Source organism: Typopeltis vanoorti, chromosome 5, assembly GCF_054136105.1.
Source record: "Typopeltis vanoorti isolate ZY-2024b chromosome 5, IOZ_Tvanoo_1.0, whole genome shotgun sequence".
Classification (NCBI taxonomy): domain Eukaryota; kingdom Metazoa; phylum Arthropoda; class Arachnida; order Uropygi; family Thelyphonidae; genus Typopeltis; species Typopeltis vanoorti.
In genome coordinates, this window is record NC_143553.1 from 161,097,821 (window position 1) to 161,115,826 (window position 18,006).

At 35.4% G+C, this 18,006-nt stretch overlaps 1 protein-coding gene across 1 annotated transcript; it reads right to left on the bottom strand.

Annotated features, from left to right (window-relative positions):
- Positions 1-670: 670 nt before the first annotated feature.
- Positions 671-17,496, bottom strand: LOC150107007 (lysozyme c-1-like). The gene is made up of 5 exons (XM_090392884.1): positions 17,169-17,496; positions 11,359-11,450; positions 8,239-8,302; positions 5,160-5,235; positions 671-1,020 (listed from the first exon to the last, which is right to left on the bottom strand). Exons 1-5 carry the CDS (start codon positions 17,299-17,301, stop codon positions 954-956), a joined length of 432 nt encoding a protein of 143 aa, XP_090249010.1. The 5' UTR covers positions 17,302-17,496; the 3' UTR covers positions 671-953.
- Between the last annotated feature and the right edge of the window lie 510 nt (positions 17,497-18,006).

Consider the following 18,006-nt stretch of genomic DNA (forward strand, 5'->3'; position numbering starts at 1 on the left):
GTGAGTTAGCCGATCTCATACGCAGATGAAAGGCTTTTCTCTCCTGGAAACTCGGGTGTTTCGTGCGTCAAAACAGGCAACCCGATCAGGAGAATATACACGATCTACACACAAAAAATACATCACAGCCAATAGCTTAATATTGGCTTCATGAGATGAAGTCAGTATTAATAACGGCTGTGAGGTCCTTTACTTCACAGCCATTGTAGGATCAAGTGCTAATTAATTAACCACAATGCTTAGTGTTTCCTGTTTTACTGGAGAGAGAGAAAGAGAGAGAGAGAGAGATCAGGGAGTTTTGAAACAGAGAAACAGAAGAGTGGAAGTTGAAACGGAAGTCACTGATGCCTTTGAGGCTACAACATATGCGTACCCCAATAGTTTGAACTCTCTCTCTCTCTCTGGTAAGTTAGTAATATTTCCTACACTTCATGGTACTCTGAAGATTTCTTCTGTACTTTTTATATTCGGAATAATGCTTAGTTTTAAGGAAGTTTATATCCTTCTTTGTTGTAACATTTTAAAGAAGACTAATACCTTTGGTATTGAAAGAAATGACATTTTTTCATCGATCACTAAACAGCGTTTTATTACATTCTCATTTTGACATTTTTTCCACTTCAAAATTCTGGAAACCTTTCATATATGAAGAAAACAAAGTAGAGAATAGTTCGACTTGAATAATACACGTTTTATTTCAACTGCGTATAAAGAAATGCAATAAAACACAGTATTTCTAAGTAACCTTAAAAGTGATTACCTGATACAAGGATATAAACATTATTGATTGTAAATAAGCATACATATCACATTACACTTAGAGCATAACATATTAAAAGCATATTAAGTGAAAAGGCAATTTTGGAGTTGCCATCAAAAATACTTTAATTAAACATTTAAGTATGAAGGTCGTCGGTAACAAGACCGTCCATCGCAAACATCCGAATCGCAGTTCAGTATTTGCACCCTTTGACGTACTGTTTCACGTTTTTTCCTTTGCATTTGTTTATCCAGGCATACCTAATGTAATAAATGAAATGAGAATTACAGCAAAAAATAAATAAATAAATAGAGCATTTCAATACGATTAAGTTAACTAAATGCATTGTGGGTCAATTATAAAATGTTTTTTGAGGAATTGTATATCTTTCAGATGTTATCAATAAGCAGCTATGTCTTCTGAGACCATTCTTTAGCATTTATCTTTAAATACCATCGAAATATTCGCGCTCATTATATTATTTATTTCTACGCTAGTGGAGATGTGTGTAATTTCACTGAATATTTCATGACATAAGTAAAATTATTCTTCTGATATTACTGCCATTCACGATGTAAATTGCATTTTATATTTTGCAAATTGTACTGTACCTATTTTTAATGGCATTTCTAATTACATTAGAGCATTAGCCTATCCACTGTACTAATATTGCTATTTCAAGTTTACACTGGTGTCTTAAACCTAAGGACAAACATTATTTCTAAACATGCAAAACCTCAAATTCACACGAATCAGCATGTTTCGATTTATATAACTGACGATTTGGCGTAGAAAACGAGTACACATTCAAATTTTAGAATCGCTCAAGGGAGTCACGTGGTAGAACTCAGTAGGATAAAAGGCAAAAGGCTGCGCTAAGCGAGATGTGTTTGAAGGAAGCTCTTTTCGTGAAGGAATAAAGTTGCAAACTTGGATGTCTTGTAATGTCTCAAAGACATTGTCTAGGTGATTTCACGCAGGGAAGAATTATTAGCATGTTTGCAGAAGTACAGGTTTCGAACTAATGGAATGTGTTCCGAACGTTTGCTAGGAGGTCGTCCTCCCTCTACCATGAAGAATGCAGACAGATTTTTGTTTATATCAGAAAAACATAATCGACCCACAACGGCAGGTCAGTTTGCAAGTCGGCTCCATTACAAATGAGTGGGTGAATGGATATCTCGACAACCTGTGGCTAGACGACTGCAACAAGTAGGTCTATACTCCCCGAAGGCCTGTAGTCTTCGTCACTTTATCCACAGTTCGTAGAGCACGTTTTCGGCGGTGTTGTATCAATAAAAACTGGACAAGACACTAACGTACTCTTTACAGATGAGAGTCGTTTTACACTTTCCTCATATTATAGACGACACTTGACCTGGCGTGAAAGTGGTAGTACCGCCTATCATCGCGAGAATGTTCTTGAAAGGCATAGATACGGCGCTGCTAAGGTCATCGAGTGGGGAGGCATTTTGCTTAATGGACGCACTGAGCTACAAGTGCAGAGAAAAGGGAGTATGACTGGTGAGCGATATTGCATCGCCTTTTACAACATCCTATTCAACTGTTCCGTGGTGCTGTAGACAAAGAATTGATTTGTACGGATGACAATACCACGCCACATCGTACACGAGCAGCGGAGATACTTCTAGGGACTGAGAATATTAATCGAATCGAGTGCTCAGCATACTCCGTAGATCTCAACTCATAGAACACGTTTTGAATGCAATAGAAAGATGCACTGCTGCTCGAAATTCCCCTCCAGAAAACAGACAGGAGGAGTGGGCCAGTTTGCCTCAAGAACTTTTAAATCGCTTGGTAGTAAGTGCGGTATACGATGTTCTGATTGCTGCATCGCAATTTGGGGTGAATATATTCTACAGGGTGTTCGGGATAAATTTGACATATTTATAATTAATTATATTTTTCCGTAAGTTACATGTATTAACACACACTTCTCTTCATTTAAAAGTTTGGACCCTTCTTCATTCATATACAAGATGTCAGAAAGGATGGATAGCTGGAACCCACCTGAATCATGGAAGAGAATAACTTGTATCATGATGATTCGTGCCCGCCATCAAAATAAGGATATTACGACTGCTGCCCAATGCTCCCTGAATACAGTAAAAACAATCAGGCATGAACTAGAGACTTGCAATGGTGACTACGAGGATGTAGCAAGAAGAAAGATCCCTAGCAGACGATCTGATTGCGTTCGTACAGCAGAATTCCTCGCAAATCTGCAGGAACAGGTGTTGAAGAACCCTGGCATTGGAATTCGGGCTTTGTTCGTGGAGTTGCTAACTGTAGTCAAGCCCTGGATAACAAGGGTAGGCAATGGTAGGCCGTATGTATGGCAGCAGGATTCGGCCCCTTGCCACACCTCTGGGAAAAGTCAAAAATGGTTGTCTGAAAATTTCTACGACTTCACCAGTCCAAATGTTTGGCCTCCAAACTCCCCAGACCTTAACCCCATGGATTATTTTGTATGGGGCGCAGTTGAAAAAGACACCAATCGCACTTCCAGTAATACAAAAGCCCAGTTAATGGATAAAATTAAAACAGTTTTTGCGGCCCTTCCCAGGGAGACTGTAGCATCAGCTTGTTCGAGGTTCCGAAGCAGAATTGAAGCTGTGATCGATGCTAATGGTGGTTATTTTGAGTAAATCTTGTTGATAGTATTGTAATTAACTCTGCCTGTAATGTTTTTTGTCACTTCATTAAATTTAATAGATACAAAGAAGATTTTCTTTTTCCTTACGAAACTGTCAAATTTATCCCGAACACCCTGTATACTGAAATGTCTCCCCCAGCATCGTTTTCTGTAAGCACTGTACATTATTTCCTTAACTACGTCCTTAGGAAATGTATAGTTTTTGCCAACAACGTATTGCAATTTAATTTGTATTAAATTTAGAACATATTTTTGTATAATAAAATATACTGATATGCTGCAATAAATGTTTGTCCACATTTGGCTGCAGGGATGAAACGTTTTTCATATACAGGTAAAATGATAATGCTTATTTATTAATAATATTAGTTTATTAATAATGGTATTTATTTTTAAGCATTTAAAGATTTCTTGGTAAAAGTTGATATTGGTTCTGTTTAAAGAAAAAGAAAGAAAGAAATTGCATTCCTTAATTACAAGTTTACGGTTAAAAAAACATTCATAGAGAAAAGCCTTTGGGAAGCATCACATGAACTGGGGATAGTTTATAAGATAATACACTTCGTCAATATTTTCGCCACTGACAGCAGAAACATTGCATTGGTTAATGGAATTAGAACTAATTCCATTAACCAATTAGATCTAATTCCAACCATTTGATATCAAGACAGGATTGAAGCAAGCAGATGATCCTTTGCCCATCCTTTTTAATTTGGCATTAGAAAACTGTATTCCAGAATCTGTAAAAGATAAACAAATAGAACAGAAATATTACGTAAAAAATATTAATACAACATTCAGAAAACTCAAAACTACTGCTGAGAAATTGGAATTAAAATTCACCCACTGAATATTTAAATGTACGCAGAAATCACAAGCAAGCAGAAAATGACCAAGTTACCATTGGAATTTAAAAGTGCCCCCTCCTTCAAATATCTCGGAACATTGATTACTCGTGATAATAAATGATTAGAGAAATAAAAGACAGAATACATTCCTCCAATAGATCTTATCATTCGCTACATCATTTATTTTTCTCCAAAATTCTATGAAGCAGAGTTAAAACAGAAATATGGAAGACAATCATTAAAACTATTGTTTCGTATGGAGGGGAACCTGTTACATAACAGACCAAGATGCAAATACGTACATATCTTTGGAGATAAAATCTTTAGAAAACGCTATGAACCCGTAAGAGATGATACTAGAAGACATAACCAAGAATTATATATGAACTCTATAGATCCTCACTTCTAGTTGATACGAGCAAACAGATTGAGATGGATTGGACATGTGGAAACAGTGGGTGAGGAGAAAACGGGTAAGTAATCATTCAAGATGAAGCCTGATGGAAAACCACCCAGTGGTTGACTACGGATGCACTGGGAGGAGAGGAAAACATCCAAAAAGATTTAGATGAGACAGGAATCCTAAATGGGACTGGAAGAGCTCGAGACCCGAAAGGAATGGAAGAAGACTGAACGTTGATGCTATGCCAACAGAAGATAATTATACAAGCGTTTAAAGAAATAATGGGATGATGATGATAAAACTAACATTTTAAATCTTAAAACTCAATCTGAATTTTAAAATAAAGAAATTTTCCATATCAGTGCTCAGAATTGAGCGAAGTCTATCTAAATAAGTTTCGTGTGTTCAGTTTGCATATTTATTTGAAAGTTAAGTCAGTTACTGAGAGGCAAGTGAAAGTTTGATACTTACCAAGCAGAAAACTTGTGACGAGCGTAGATTTTCTTGGCACATCTTATATCATCATCAATATTGTTATCCAGCAGGGCTAATGGAAATATACAATGAATTATTAACTATTTTGAGCAATAAAGAATTAATAATCTATATACGTTCTTTGAACGTTTGTATTTTAGGTGTTACAAGGACGTTTAGAACGTCTTCAGAAGTTATTAGCAGGAAAACAAGAAAATATTTAGTTGGTTTGAGTTTGAAGTCGGGCCGAGAGTAGACAACGACTGATTTCAGTGCGGGTTTTAACGAGATTTCCCAACACACTGTATCCGAAAATTTAAGTAAGGAGCAATTTTATTTTTTAAACAAAAAAGTATTAATAACTTCCTAACCTCTTTTTAACATTAAAAGCACAGATGCAACACTACTGACAAGCTTATGGATGATGTGTTATTGAGCAATAAACTCTTGTCATGGCGGGGTAATGGCAATAGCCGATCCTCAGTTAAAACTTCATTGGCTACTGCATTGCCATTCGTTACCCTCTGTCTGTAATCACCATCTACTGATATAATCCCCGGAATCATCTACTGACAAGGTTATTCTTTAGCTTAAAGGGGCGAAGCAAGAATGCTTTTCATCTTTCCCGTTGTCTGTAGAGGACAGTGTAAGGATAAGGTCTTATTGAGTTATAAAGCTCTGATCATGGCAAGAGGGTAACAACAACAGCCAAGCCTCAGAACTTCATTGGCTACAGCATTGCCATCCATTACCCTCCAAGGTATTGGATTGAATGAATCAATCACCGCATCTCACGGTCGATTTCAGCTCCAATCTCTCTCTCACACACAACCTAAATCCTTATCAGGACAGGCTTAAAGGCCATAATTTTATATACATTATTTTATATATTTTTTTATTTTATATTTTTATATTATATTATATTTTTTATATTTATATTATTCATATTATTTTTATATTATATTTTATATTTTTTATTTATAGTTAATCCGTGTATTGCTACTAAGAAATTTAAATCTGGTATTAACAAATAACTGATAATGTCATTTAAGAAATTTATAATTTCCCGATCACTATTCAACTTATCTAGGAAATACATTGCAATCTCTATCTCTCTCTCTCTCTTTGTTTGAATTTTCTTGTTGTTTGAATGATATCTTATTTTAGCTGTGTTTCAATCATGTGAATAAAGTAATAATAATAATAATAATAATAATAATAATAATAATAATAATAATAATAATACGGATTCATTGATTGTTGGGAAGAAATTAACGAACAAACACTAGTGAATTATATAAGGAAAGTAGATATTAGATCCAACATTATTTCAAAGCCGAATGTAGAAACTATGAAAGTTTCTACTTTCGAAAAAGTATTAGATCTTACGGGAATACACTTCCCGGCATTCACGAGTTGCCTTAGCGCAGACTAACTACTTAAAATACATAGGCGCCGCCCAAGCGTCTTATATCTCCGCCTTTTACTAGTCCATTCTGATAAGGTTTCACTGTACTGACAGCTGTTTCGACCTGGATCGGTCTTCAGAGATCAGGCATTGTATAAGTAAAGGCCTCTCTAAAAATTAGGTGATTCCTAGACCACACTCCCTACCAGTGACCCAAGGATCGTCGAACTCAATCGCTGGTTCCACTTAGTGACAGTCTAACCTACCACTGAACCAATTCCTAGACCACACTCCCTACCAGTGACCCAAGGATCGTCGAACTCAATCGGTGGTTCCACTTAGTGACAGTCTCACCGTACCACTGAACAGAACTGCTCATATTCCACGGGAAAAGCAATTATCGACACGGCCACGTCAGAAAACATCAATCCTGGAGTCTTAAATTGCTCCTAATGTGTAAGTAACCAGATTCAAATAGAAATATAGAAAACAGAAAGTAAAAAAAAAAAAAAAAATATGTAAAGGTAAAGCCGTCTCTACAAATTCGGACGATCCCTAGGTCACTCAATCGTTGGCGAAAGACCATCCATTTCAGCGTTGGCTCCACCCACACACCACCACCGAGCAAAACCGCTCAAATTCCTATTCCTAAGAAAAGCATTCACCGACAAAGCAACTCACCGGAGAACACTTTCCCCGGAGACTCAAATTGCTCCCTTAAGGCAAAGACCTTAAGAAAGCGAACTCAAAACTCGAATCTCAACGCCCAAGCGGGTAACAGCAACAGCCGAACCTCAGTTAAACTTCATGGTACAGCATTGCCATCCGTTACCCTCGAAGGGTATTATTGTTAATCATGACCTCGAGCTCAAAATAAACAACTGACAAAAAAGAGAGAACAGAAACACTCGTTCACTAGTAATAGTAATGACAATTGACAATTGACATTTATGTCTTTAAGGGTGAAGCAAGATGCTTTTCATATTCCCCGCTATCTGTCGTGGTTACAGTCATATTAATGTATTTTTCATATGCAAACTCTTGTTCGGTGTATGAAAGTAATTACTAAAATAATGAGCAAAAGGCTAAACTCGTCAAAAAAAAATTATAAAATCAAAGTGGATATTAGATCTAGCATTATTACAAAGCTGAAATATAGAAATTACGAGTTTTGTAAAGTAAGTAAGTTGACCAGAGAGCTTACGGGAGCTTACAAGACACTTGGGGGGAGTTTATGTCTTTTAAATAGCCCGCGCATAGGCAACTCGTGAATGCCAACGAGTGTATTCCCGTAAGCTCTCTGATCAACTTACCTTACGAAACTTTCATAGTTTCTACATTCGAGTTTGAAATAATTCTGGATCTAATATCAACGTTGCTTATGTAATTTTGCATAGCCGAATTGAAGTCATTTGGTTCTTTATTTTAGGAATTACCGGTGAATTATTTTAAAAACAAATATAGCCTAAAATAGTGAAAGATGGAGGATGCAAATTATGCATCCTACATCCTCCAATTATGTACGATATTATGCAAATTCAAGCGTTGTAAGTTGGTTTATTTACTTTGTTTAGTGGTCCTGTTTTTTATATTTATTTATTTTTCTGAAGCAGTATTTGATAGGAAGAACCAGTTGTTAAATCATGAATAAAACAGAAACGAACTTACCGGTGCACTTCACTTTACACTCGTTGTGTGGTCCTGGAGGAGCACACCAGTACTTGTCATTGATCTGCAATGATACAACAACAAGAACGCCACTGATTAGCGCTAGGCATGCACTTTCAAACTAAGTATAAGACACTGAAAACAAAACTAGACGTCTTTATTTGCGAATTGATTATCTATCAAAATTTATTCCACAAACGCGGATTTTTTTTTAATTTTTTCTTTCACTCTACTAGAAACGTTTTGTACATCAATATCTACTGAATAAACTGCTTTAATATGTTTGTTAATACAGGGTGTCCCAAAATGCACGCAAAAAGTAATTTTGATAAAAAACACAGGTGTTTAATTAAAAATTGTAATTTCTTATTGATTCATAAAGTATACAGTATAGGGTTATGCATGGAATAGCATATCGGGTAAATGGCCTCCACGGCTTTGCTGGCACATAAGCACTCTTTTGTCGAAATTTTCCATGACCGTTTTGCATAAATATGGCTGAAATTCGTTGATACAGCGCTCAATTTCCTCCTTGAAGGCGTGGGCGGTCTTGGGCTTGTTGGCATAAACCTTACACTTCAAAAAACCCCAAAGAAAAAAATCCAACGGCGTTAAGTCACATGATCTGGGCAGCCAATTCTGATCACCAAAATGGGAAATTACACGACCAGGAAATGACTCATGCAGTAATTGAATTGTTTCTCGGGCTGTATGGCATGTGGCACCGTCTTGTTGAAACCACATGTCGTCCACATCCATATCTTGCAATTTAGGTACAAAAAACTGGATTATCATGTCGCAATAGCGAGCACCATCTGTTATTGCCTTACCAGCCGCATTTTCGAAAAAGAATGGACAGATGATGCCTCCAGTCCAAAATCCGCACCAAACAGTGACACGTTGTAGATGCATTTGTTTCTCAACAATCACTCGTGGATTTTCTAAATCCCAAATGCGACAATTTTGTCGATTAACGAAGCCATCAAGATGAAAATGAACCTCATCGCTGAAGATGATTTTGTTCGAAAAATAAGCATCCACTTGTTGTTGTTCCATAATCCATTCAACGAACTCTCTTCGCTGTGTGTGGTCAGTAGGCTTCAGTTCTTGAGTCAATTGAACTTTGTAAGCATAAAGATGCAAATCTTTCGTGAGAATACGCTGTAGAGAGCTTCTCGAAATGCCCAATTCAAGACTACGGTGCTGAATTGATGTTCTTGGACTCTCAGCAACATTCTCACGAACTGCTTCGATGTTTTCTGTTGAACGACTTGTTGAAGGACGGCCAGAGTGTATAAGATCACTAATTGATCCAGTTTCCTTGAATTTTTTAATTAATCTTTTCACAGTTGATGAAGTTAAATCACTATTCCGACCATGTTTTGTACGAAAATTGCGAACTGTAGCTTCCAAACCTTCATTATTTTTAAAATATTGCTCAACAATGAAAATGCGTTGGTCTTTCGTGTAGCGCTCCATTTTTAATAACCCTGAACTGTCAGCTGTCACGCTGTCTTTTTTTTTTTTCTCGTTGGCAACACTTTACCGCACAAATGGCTCTAAATTTAAATCTTGCGTGAATTTTGGGACACCCTGTGTAACACAGATGCCAACTGATACTTCAATGTCAACATTACGCGTTTTACGACTCAGTCTAAATGACTTCAGAAACGCGACTTTTGGTCTGAATCGCGCTTGCAAACTACAAATTATTAACATCCATTTTCCTCGTAAGATGAAACAGAAGCGCCCTCTCTTGTTCATCTTGTGACAAACATGATTTTAATAATAAAGCCACTTTTTCTATTATTATTAATTCATGTTTGAATGACATCGGGGCAAAATACAGCTACTGTATATGGCTGTAAGAATTCACTATTATGTGATTGTTGCTGTTTTTTTACAATAGTGTAAATATAAATCATTGTGGATTAAACGATGTGTTTCTACTCATTGTGATTAATTTTAATTCGTGCAAGGAACGTGTTTTTGTTTTTTGGCTTCTATTATAATGAAGATAGATTTTCATCTTCCCGATTAATGCATAAATATTAATTACAAAAAAAAAAAAAACAATTCGGAATATAATTCCCTACCTATGATTATATTCATAATTTTAAATGCATACTTTCTTTCTGTGATTTTTTTATTAATCTTGCTACTTTTGTGGTATTGATTACGATGCTTAAAGAAAATAGAGCTGTTGTTGCAGAGATAAAAACAATATTTTATAGTTCAGGGATTAGAATGGTGAAGAGGTTATTTATTATTTTATTTTCTCTAATTAGAATTCAATAAATAGTAGTGAAATGTATTTTGACCTAGAAGTTTGATAAACCTTGTTAAGTATGATATTTCGAAATCATTTTATAATATAATACTTTTCACTGATGGTGACCCCGTAATAACTAACCACTAAAAATGTTACATGATAAAAATTGACCAGCTTTAGTACCTTTCTTGAGAAATCTAATGTATTCAATAAATATTATTTTATTATATCTACTACCATAATCTGTAATAACTATCACGTACAGAAAATATTCTTTTGTATGTGAGGTGGGGGTGGGGGTGGGTAGGGGATTGGTGTGGGTGTGTGAATGCAAACTCGTACCACCAAAGCATCTTTTTTTTGGTTCAGAAGAAATCAGCCAGATGTTAAATCACAAAGTTTACATTCTTCTTGTCATCTTGCAACTGATAGTGCAGCCATACGACTCCCATATTCTTACATCTCGTGGTCATATGAAAAGACAAACAATGCAAATACTGTCTTCAATTTTGTTCTTTTCCCTTAAAGCGAATGGGAGAAATTGACAAGCGACATCCATTGATCGGGAAAAGAATTATATTTGCAAATTGTCATTTATATAATATACAAGTTTTGTATAAAGCTGATATCTTATATATAAATCTATGTTAGATGTGTAGAACAGAAAAATCACATTATCTAACCCTTAGTCCACTCATTGTACTAATGAGTGGAATTGCTTATCCTACTCGTATGACAGCATGATCATAACCAACAAATACCAATAATACTGCTATTACAGCAATAATAATAATAATAATAATAATAATAATAATAATAATAATAATAATAATAATAATAATAAATACCTGGAAGATTCCATAATCGCGGCTACGATTTTTGTTGAGAGGAGAACGGGCGTTGGTATTGAAGTTACTTTCGTATTTTGCGAGACAGACAACTAAATGAGAAAATTAATGATATATTTAAGGGAAAAAAAATCAAGTTTATATCATACAGTATTATATATAACAAAATGATGTTCGTGTAGGAGAAAAACTCTCATAAAACAAAAAATAATGATAAAAATAAATGAATAAAATAATAAGCAAAAATCCATCCATTCAGCAGTGGCTTTAGCAGGCACTTTAAGGTACATCGCCTTCCCAAGAATCGTTGGACTTCCCAATCGTAATACGAGGATAATGCGATTACCCTATGTCTGGAAATTGCGTGTGTTCTACTGGCCGATTTGTCTGTTCTGAGGGACGAAAAATCCGAGTTTAAGGGAGAAAAAAACCCTCTACCTCCAAATGAGACCGGCTAACTCACCTTTACTCGAAAGAGACCAGATAAAGGTCCCTCATGTCTGAGGCGCAGGTCTTCCCGACCGAAGGGATTCGTCTATGCTGACCGAGCTACGGAGGCTCAATAAGCAAAAATAAATAAATGAATTAAAATGATCAATAAATAGCAAAATCAATAAATAAAAATAAATAAAATAAAATATGTAAATTCGGGTTCGTACCAAATGCAGAATCAGAGTTTTAGTATATGGCAATTATTTCAGAAGTAATCAATATAAAAAGGATCTCTGTGTAAATTTTATCAACCTGGAAAAGACAAAAACTGATTTTTTGAAAGCTATAACTTTATAGTGTAAATGGGATATGAACAGAGCCATACGTAGTCTCCGTTTAAGTTGTAAGCCAGCACTTAGAAGACATTGTGAGCAGATAAATTTTCTTGTAAAATGAGGGACATAATTAATAACTGAAATATATTATAGCTATTAAGCCCCAATTTTAATTAAAATGGTAAATAAATTTGGAAAGTGTCAATAGACTAAGAATAAATGGTACAGTGGACAGTCAATTGGATCAATTTATGCTTTAGATTAATAAGACAAAACACTAAAGTAGGAGTACAGAAACCTTTTCAATTATGGATCCGTGAGCTGAGTTAGAAAAAAACATTTCATCAAAGATTTGAGACCATACATATGAGAGTTCTGAGAAAAATGAAAGGAATGAACAGATGGTACCATCTAGAAATTGAACACTATGGAAAAGATCTTGAAAGTGTTAGCATTCAAGATTGTGTCAGTAGCGCTAATCTACTATGGTATATGATATACTTGGAAAGAATGGGAGAGAAAACATTAGCAAAATGGGCATTTGATGCCAGTTACTATGACAGGCAGTAAGAACCAGAAGAGTGCTAAGATCTAAGGGGATCGATCGATTTAGTGGGAAGACTGAAGATATGATTCGGACATTATCAGACACATGGCAAATTACACATTCATTTTAAAATTTAACTGTGGGAATTATCACAGTATCTTCTACACCTCTGCAACGGTATATATCAACAAATTACCACGATGTTATAGTTATACACATGCACATCCTCAGTGAACAAAATATTAGAAATATTCCGTGGAGATTCGTGACCTTCAGCAATGATCGCGATCTGAGTAGATTTATTGCCATGTTACTATGGCCATGATAAACTGTCTCGGGTAATCTGAGAGTGGTGCGAAAAAAAATAACAAAAAATAATAAAAATAAATAAATTAATTAAAAACAGTACGTCATATTGTCATCTGAACATAAATGGATCATTGACAAGAAAAGCGGATAAAGGATTACATAATCCTTAACGTTCTATAATTGGCGACGTGGCTGTCGCCCATTAAACTGTGCAGTATAACTAGAAGGGGTACCTGAGAGAACGTATTTGAACACACACACACACACACACACACACACACACACACACACACACACACACACACACACACACACACACACACACACACACACACACACACACACACACACACACACACACACACACACACACACACACACACACACACACCATGAATCAAGCAATGTTATGAATGCAGTATAATAACAAATGACGAAAAGGGCGCCATGCGTAATCAACAAAATTGTTTTTTGATTTGGTTAGGTTTGGTGAAAAACATCATCTTTGGAGAGGAAAGGACTGGAGAAGGTTCGCATCGGATGGTGAATCCAAGCTCATTCTAATGGAAAGGATAACAATATGGTAGCAGCAACAACATGACATCATCCCCTCGTTACTGGTAGAGCAAAGAAGGATGTTGCCTACATCATGGACATCGCTGCCGACGAAGAATCCATTTATTCTAAACAGTTATTCTTTGTGGTGAAGAAATCGGACGATCTAGGTCCTTAGTCAACCGATTTCAGTTCCTTTGAGCTTCTGTGGGACGAGGAACGAGGTCCTTGTGACTTGTAATCTCTGCAACGAAAGCAGATGTAACTTCAGCAATTCTTCATTTATATTTGCTAAGATACCTTTAGATTGTTTCAGATTGTGGAATCGAGGTTATTTCGAATTTTTTTTCCTACGGAAATTCTGATGTTTTGTGTCTTTCAGCAAAACAGACAAACCACTCCCCATCGACAGAAGTAATACTTGACCTCATAGTCGTAGTTCCTTCGACTCTAATTTATAAACAATCTAAGTCATAATGTAGAAGTCTTATGTAGGTATAAAGCACCATAAGATGAATATTTCTAATGAACTCAGTGTGGATATCATATGGTGATGAGAAAGACAAGAAACATTCAGACAGATCGCATAAACGTAAGCGGAAGAATGTGAAAGGAGAGAAATCTTTGGACCGTAGTCAGTGTGTTCATGATGGCAGTGGCATTGCTTTATCTGCCTTGAGAATAATTATGTCTTTTTTTCTTTTTTTTTTTTTTTTTAATTTGAAAGCTCCTATGTTTCTGTTAGGAAAGTTGCCTTTCGAAAGAACAGATAGCAGAAAAACTGAGGCCTAGATTACAATATCCTTTGCAGTAGTCCTCGGTAGAAATTGGATCTGTGCATTCGTTAACTCCAAATTGCTGGAAGATAGTTAACTGTAAATCACGCGCTTATTTTCGGCACTGTACACAGCAACAATCATTTGGCTCATTCCTATCTTTTTCTCAATTCTGTTGATCTCTACCTGTATCCACAGGCTATTATACTCTATCGAACCAGTGAAGGAAGACTAGAATAAATAAAAAACAGAGGTACTGTTTTTTTTTCTTTTGTACACAGTTCAATCTTTATTATCTCTTTCGTTCATTTCTCCCTAATTCATATCGCTTTTTTAACGCTATAGCAGTTTCATTTGAATTTGTTTAATAAAACAAATAAATAAACAATAATGGTCTAGTAACTCAGTGGTGGCGAACCTTTTTTATGTGCGCGTGCCAAAAATTTACCAATCGAATTTGCTGACGTGACAGGCAGTTTTTAATAGGGGAAAAATTAATAGAAAATTAATCTAACTTAATTTATTTACAAATTTATAATATATATATATATTATTTTATTTGTAATATTTATTTATGTATAAATTTATAATATTTATTTATATATAAATTTATAATGTTATTCAGTGTGAAATTGATTATCGTATTATTAAACTGATTTTCATTATGTTGGTTTGGAAAAAAAAAAACAGTAGTGAGAAAAATGTTTATGAATTGTAAATCCATCGAAGTTAGCTGAGCAAGGGAAGCAGCAGAAGGATGTCAACTTGGCAAAACGCTTACCATATTTACTCGAAAATAACTCTCCCTCGCGTATAACTGGCACTCCTGATTTCACTTTACGAAAAAAGTGTTGCATATGCCAACAGCTATTATGCTGCAGATGCAAGAAAAACAAGTAGTTTTATTGCATCCCTGATTAAGGTATGGAGGCTTTTGCAGTCTGTGTAATATATTTCTCAACAAATAATGCAATTAGAGACAGCTGGAATAAAAACGGCGCTAACTAATAAATCACGTGTCCCCTCTTACAGAAATTATGTTGTATAGACTCAAGCAAAACCATATGTTGCACCGTAAACACAGTATCTAACTAAAAACTCTTGTCCAATTTTTCAATTACATGAAATAAGTGTTTGTTTGATTGCATTTGAAATTCTCGATGTCATTATGACAGATCACAAAGGCTAACTTCAAATAAAATTCTACTACGAATTGAAATATGCCATATAATGCATGTGTGAGTTCCTGTGCCAGCTCGAACGCAAACAAGCAGCAATTAAATTCAACCAAAGGTTGAAACTTTGATGAGTTGAGCCCAATGATAAAGAGAAGTTTCGTCAGAACGATAAACGACACCCCGTCGTGAATGTGTTAAAACTAAGAAATATATAGTGAATGCTGTTATGACAGTTTCACATGTTATGGAATTCGGTAGAAGAGAATTAGCATTTCAACTCAAGAATTGTAGGTTGTCTTTGTCTTTGGGTGGCGCGACCTTCTGTTAATACCGTACCAATCATATGCACATTGTCATAGCTGCTCTCTGGTGTAAAACAAAATTTAACTTGTGCGAATTGTAACAATTAAAAAAAAAAGGTTGAATAATTTATAAACGTATAAAAGGATATCACCTGTAAATCGTTGACGTGCCAGCAAAATTCTCGGACGTGCCACCTCTGGCACGCCTGCCATAGGTTCGCCATCTATGGACTCTAGTTTATACGGAACAGCAGCTCAATACAAAATACTAATACTCGATAACCTAAGAGAGACAGAAACAAACAAACAAACAAACAAAAAAACGTACCAGTCATCCACATTCAGTTGAAATCAATTCAGTGACAGATAAGATTTTGCATGGTTATTCCTTCTTTACGACATTACATGGTGATGTCACTGCGCTGCCACGAAAGTAATACAGAGCAATCCGAAAATCAACAAAGGTTGTATGCCTACTCAACGGTTACAATAACACCTATAGCCAATACATACTATGTAAAATGCACTTCCAGTGAACTATAGATGATCTCCATCTATACTTTGTGTATAAAACCTTAAAAATACTCTCGTAGACACAGAAATTATAAACGCACGAAACACTGTTGTAAATACGCGTGAATATTAATGTTCCATGCAATACGATTAAGGGATAATAAATCACCATCTGGTTTCCATAGTATCTTCAAAAGACCTGCCCAGTAGTTTCAGGGATATCATTTAGATGAAACTCTGTCACCTTCGTATGAGACTAGCCCACCTTCACTTGAAAAGTCCTGATAACTGTTCTTCGCTTCCGAGTGAACCCAGATTTTTCAAACAGAAGGGTATCGTCGAAACGGATTGACCTATAGAAGCTCATCATAATAATGTTCCTATATCATAAATTATACCACATATTATTTAATAATAACTTTCGTAATAACACTGATGTAAATGTTCTCCCAAGGCTATAGAGGATGATTCTATATATAACTAATGAGGTTGTAAATAAAAATAAATTTATTAAGATTTTTATTATATTTATAATTATCGTTTAGTTTATTAAAAAAGAAACCTACTAATGCATTTCTTAAAACAATAGAATGATACGAAGTTCTAGAACGTGGCATGGAATGATTATCATTACAAATAATGAAAATTGGTTTTGCCGTTCGATTCAAAATCCGTTTGTTCAATTCGCATCATCAGAAGCATGTTCACTCCTTACTAGTAGGTGATTTTCTTCTCCCGATTGAAAAGAGACTTCACAACGCAACTAATGGGCTTTTCAAGTTTATTTAATTTTTAACATACATCTTAATTTTCGCCATTTTAATTAAACTTTTTTAATTAAAAATAGATTACTATGCACTTACAGTCAGGAATGAGAGATTTCTGAATCCCAGATGAGACCAATTTCGAAGCCAACTCGCAAGGCGTATATCTCTTTCCCGAGACTATAAACGCAAGTCCGAGAAGATAAAATACGGCACTCGGTTTGAGAACCATCTTGTAAGACTCGTTGTATAGGAACTTAAGTCTGTTATTCTGCCTGCAACAATTTTTCGGCTGTTTTTCAGTTTAAGAAATGGGAAAAAATCCAAACCCCTGTGCTCCAGATCTCACGTAACTAATGCAGTTGAACTAACACTGCTTGCTGATTACAACAGAAGCGTGTCAAAACAAAGAAATACAACTATCAGAGTCAGCACTTATTCTCAGGAACTGATACCAGCACATCCTTCTCTGTTATTTCCGATGGAAACCAACTTCCTTATTCTTAGCATACGAAATGACTTATCAATAAATACAGCCTCTTAAATTCCACGAAACCTTTACATAGCTTCCACGTCTTTCAAAGTTTCATCAAGTTAATATAATAATAAATATATATATTCAATAATGAATAATTCTATAATGACAGAGGTTTTAAAATCCCATTGTATTGATGAGGAATTTTTTTTGTTGCCAAAAATGGTTATGGGCGGTAGATTGCGCTGGTTGTTAAAGGTGGTAGTGTCGCGTAGTGTATAGAAGGAGGACTTATTACAGGAGATTGTGAGTTGCGATGTGGAATGTGCTCTCCAATGCTGAGTCTGTAAGATATCTGCTATCTAGCGATATCAGATTATCTTACATTAATTTTTTTAGCGGCGGCCGAATTTGATAAAATAATTAAATAAAAAGGAAAGAATAACTTTTTATTATTATTAT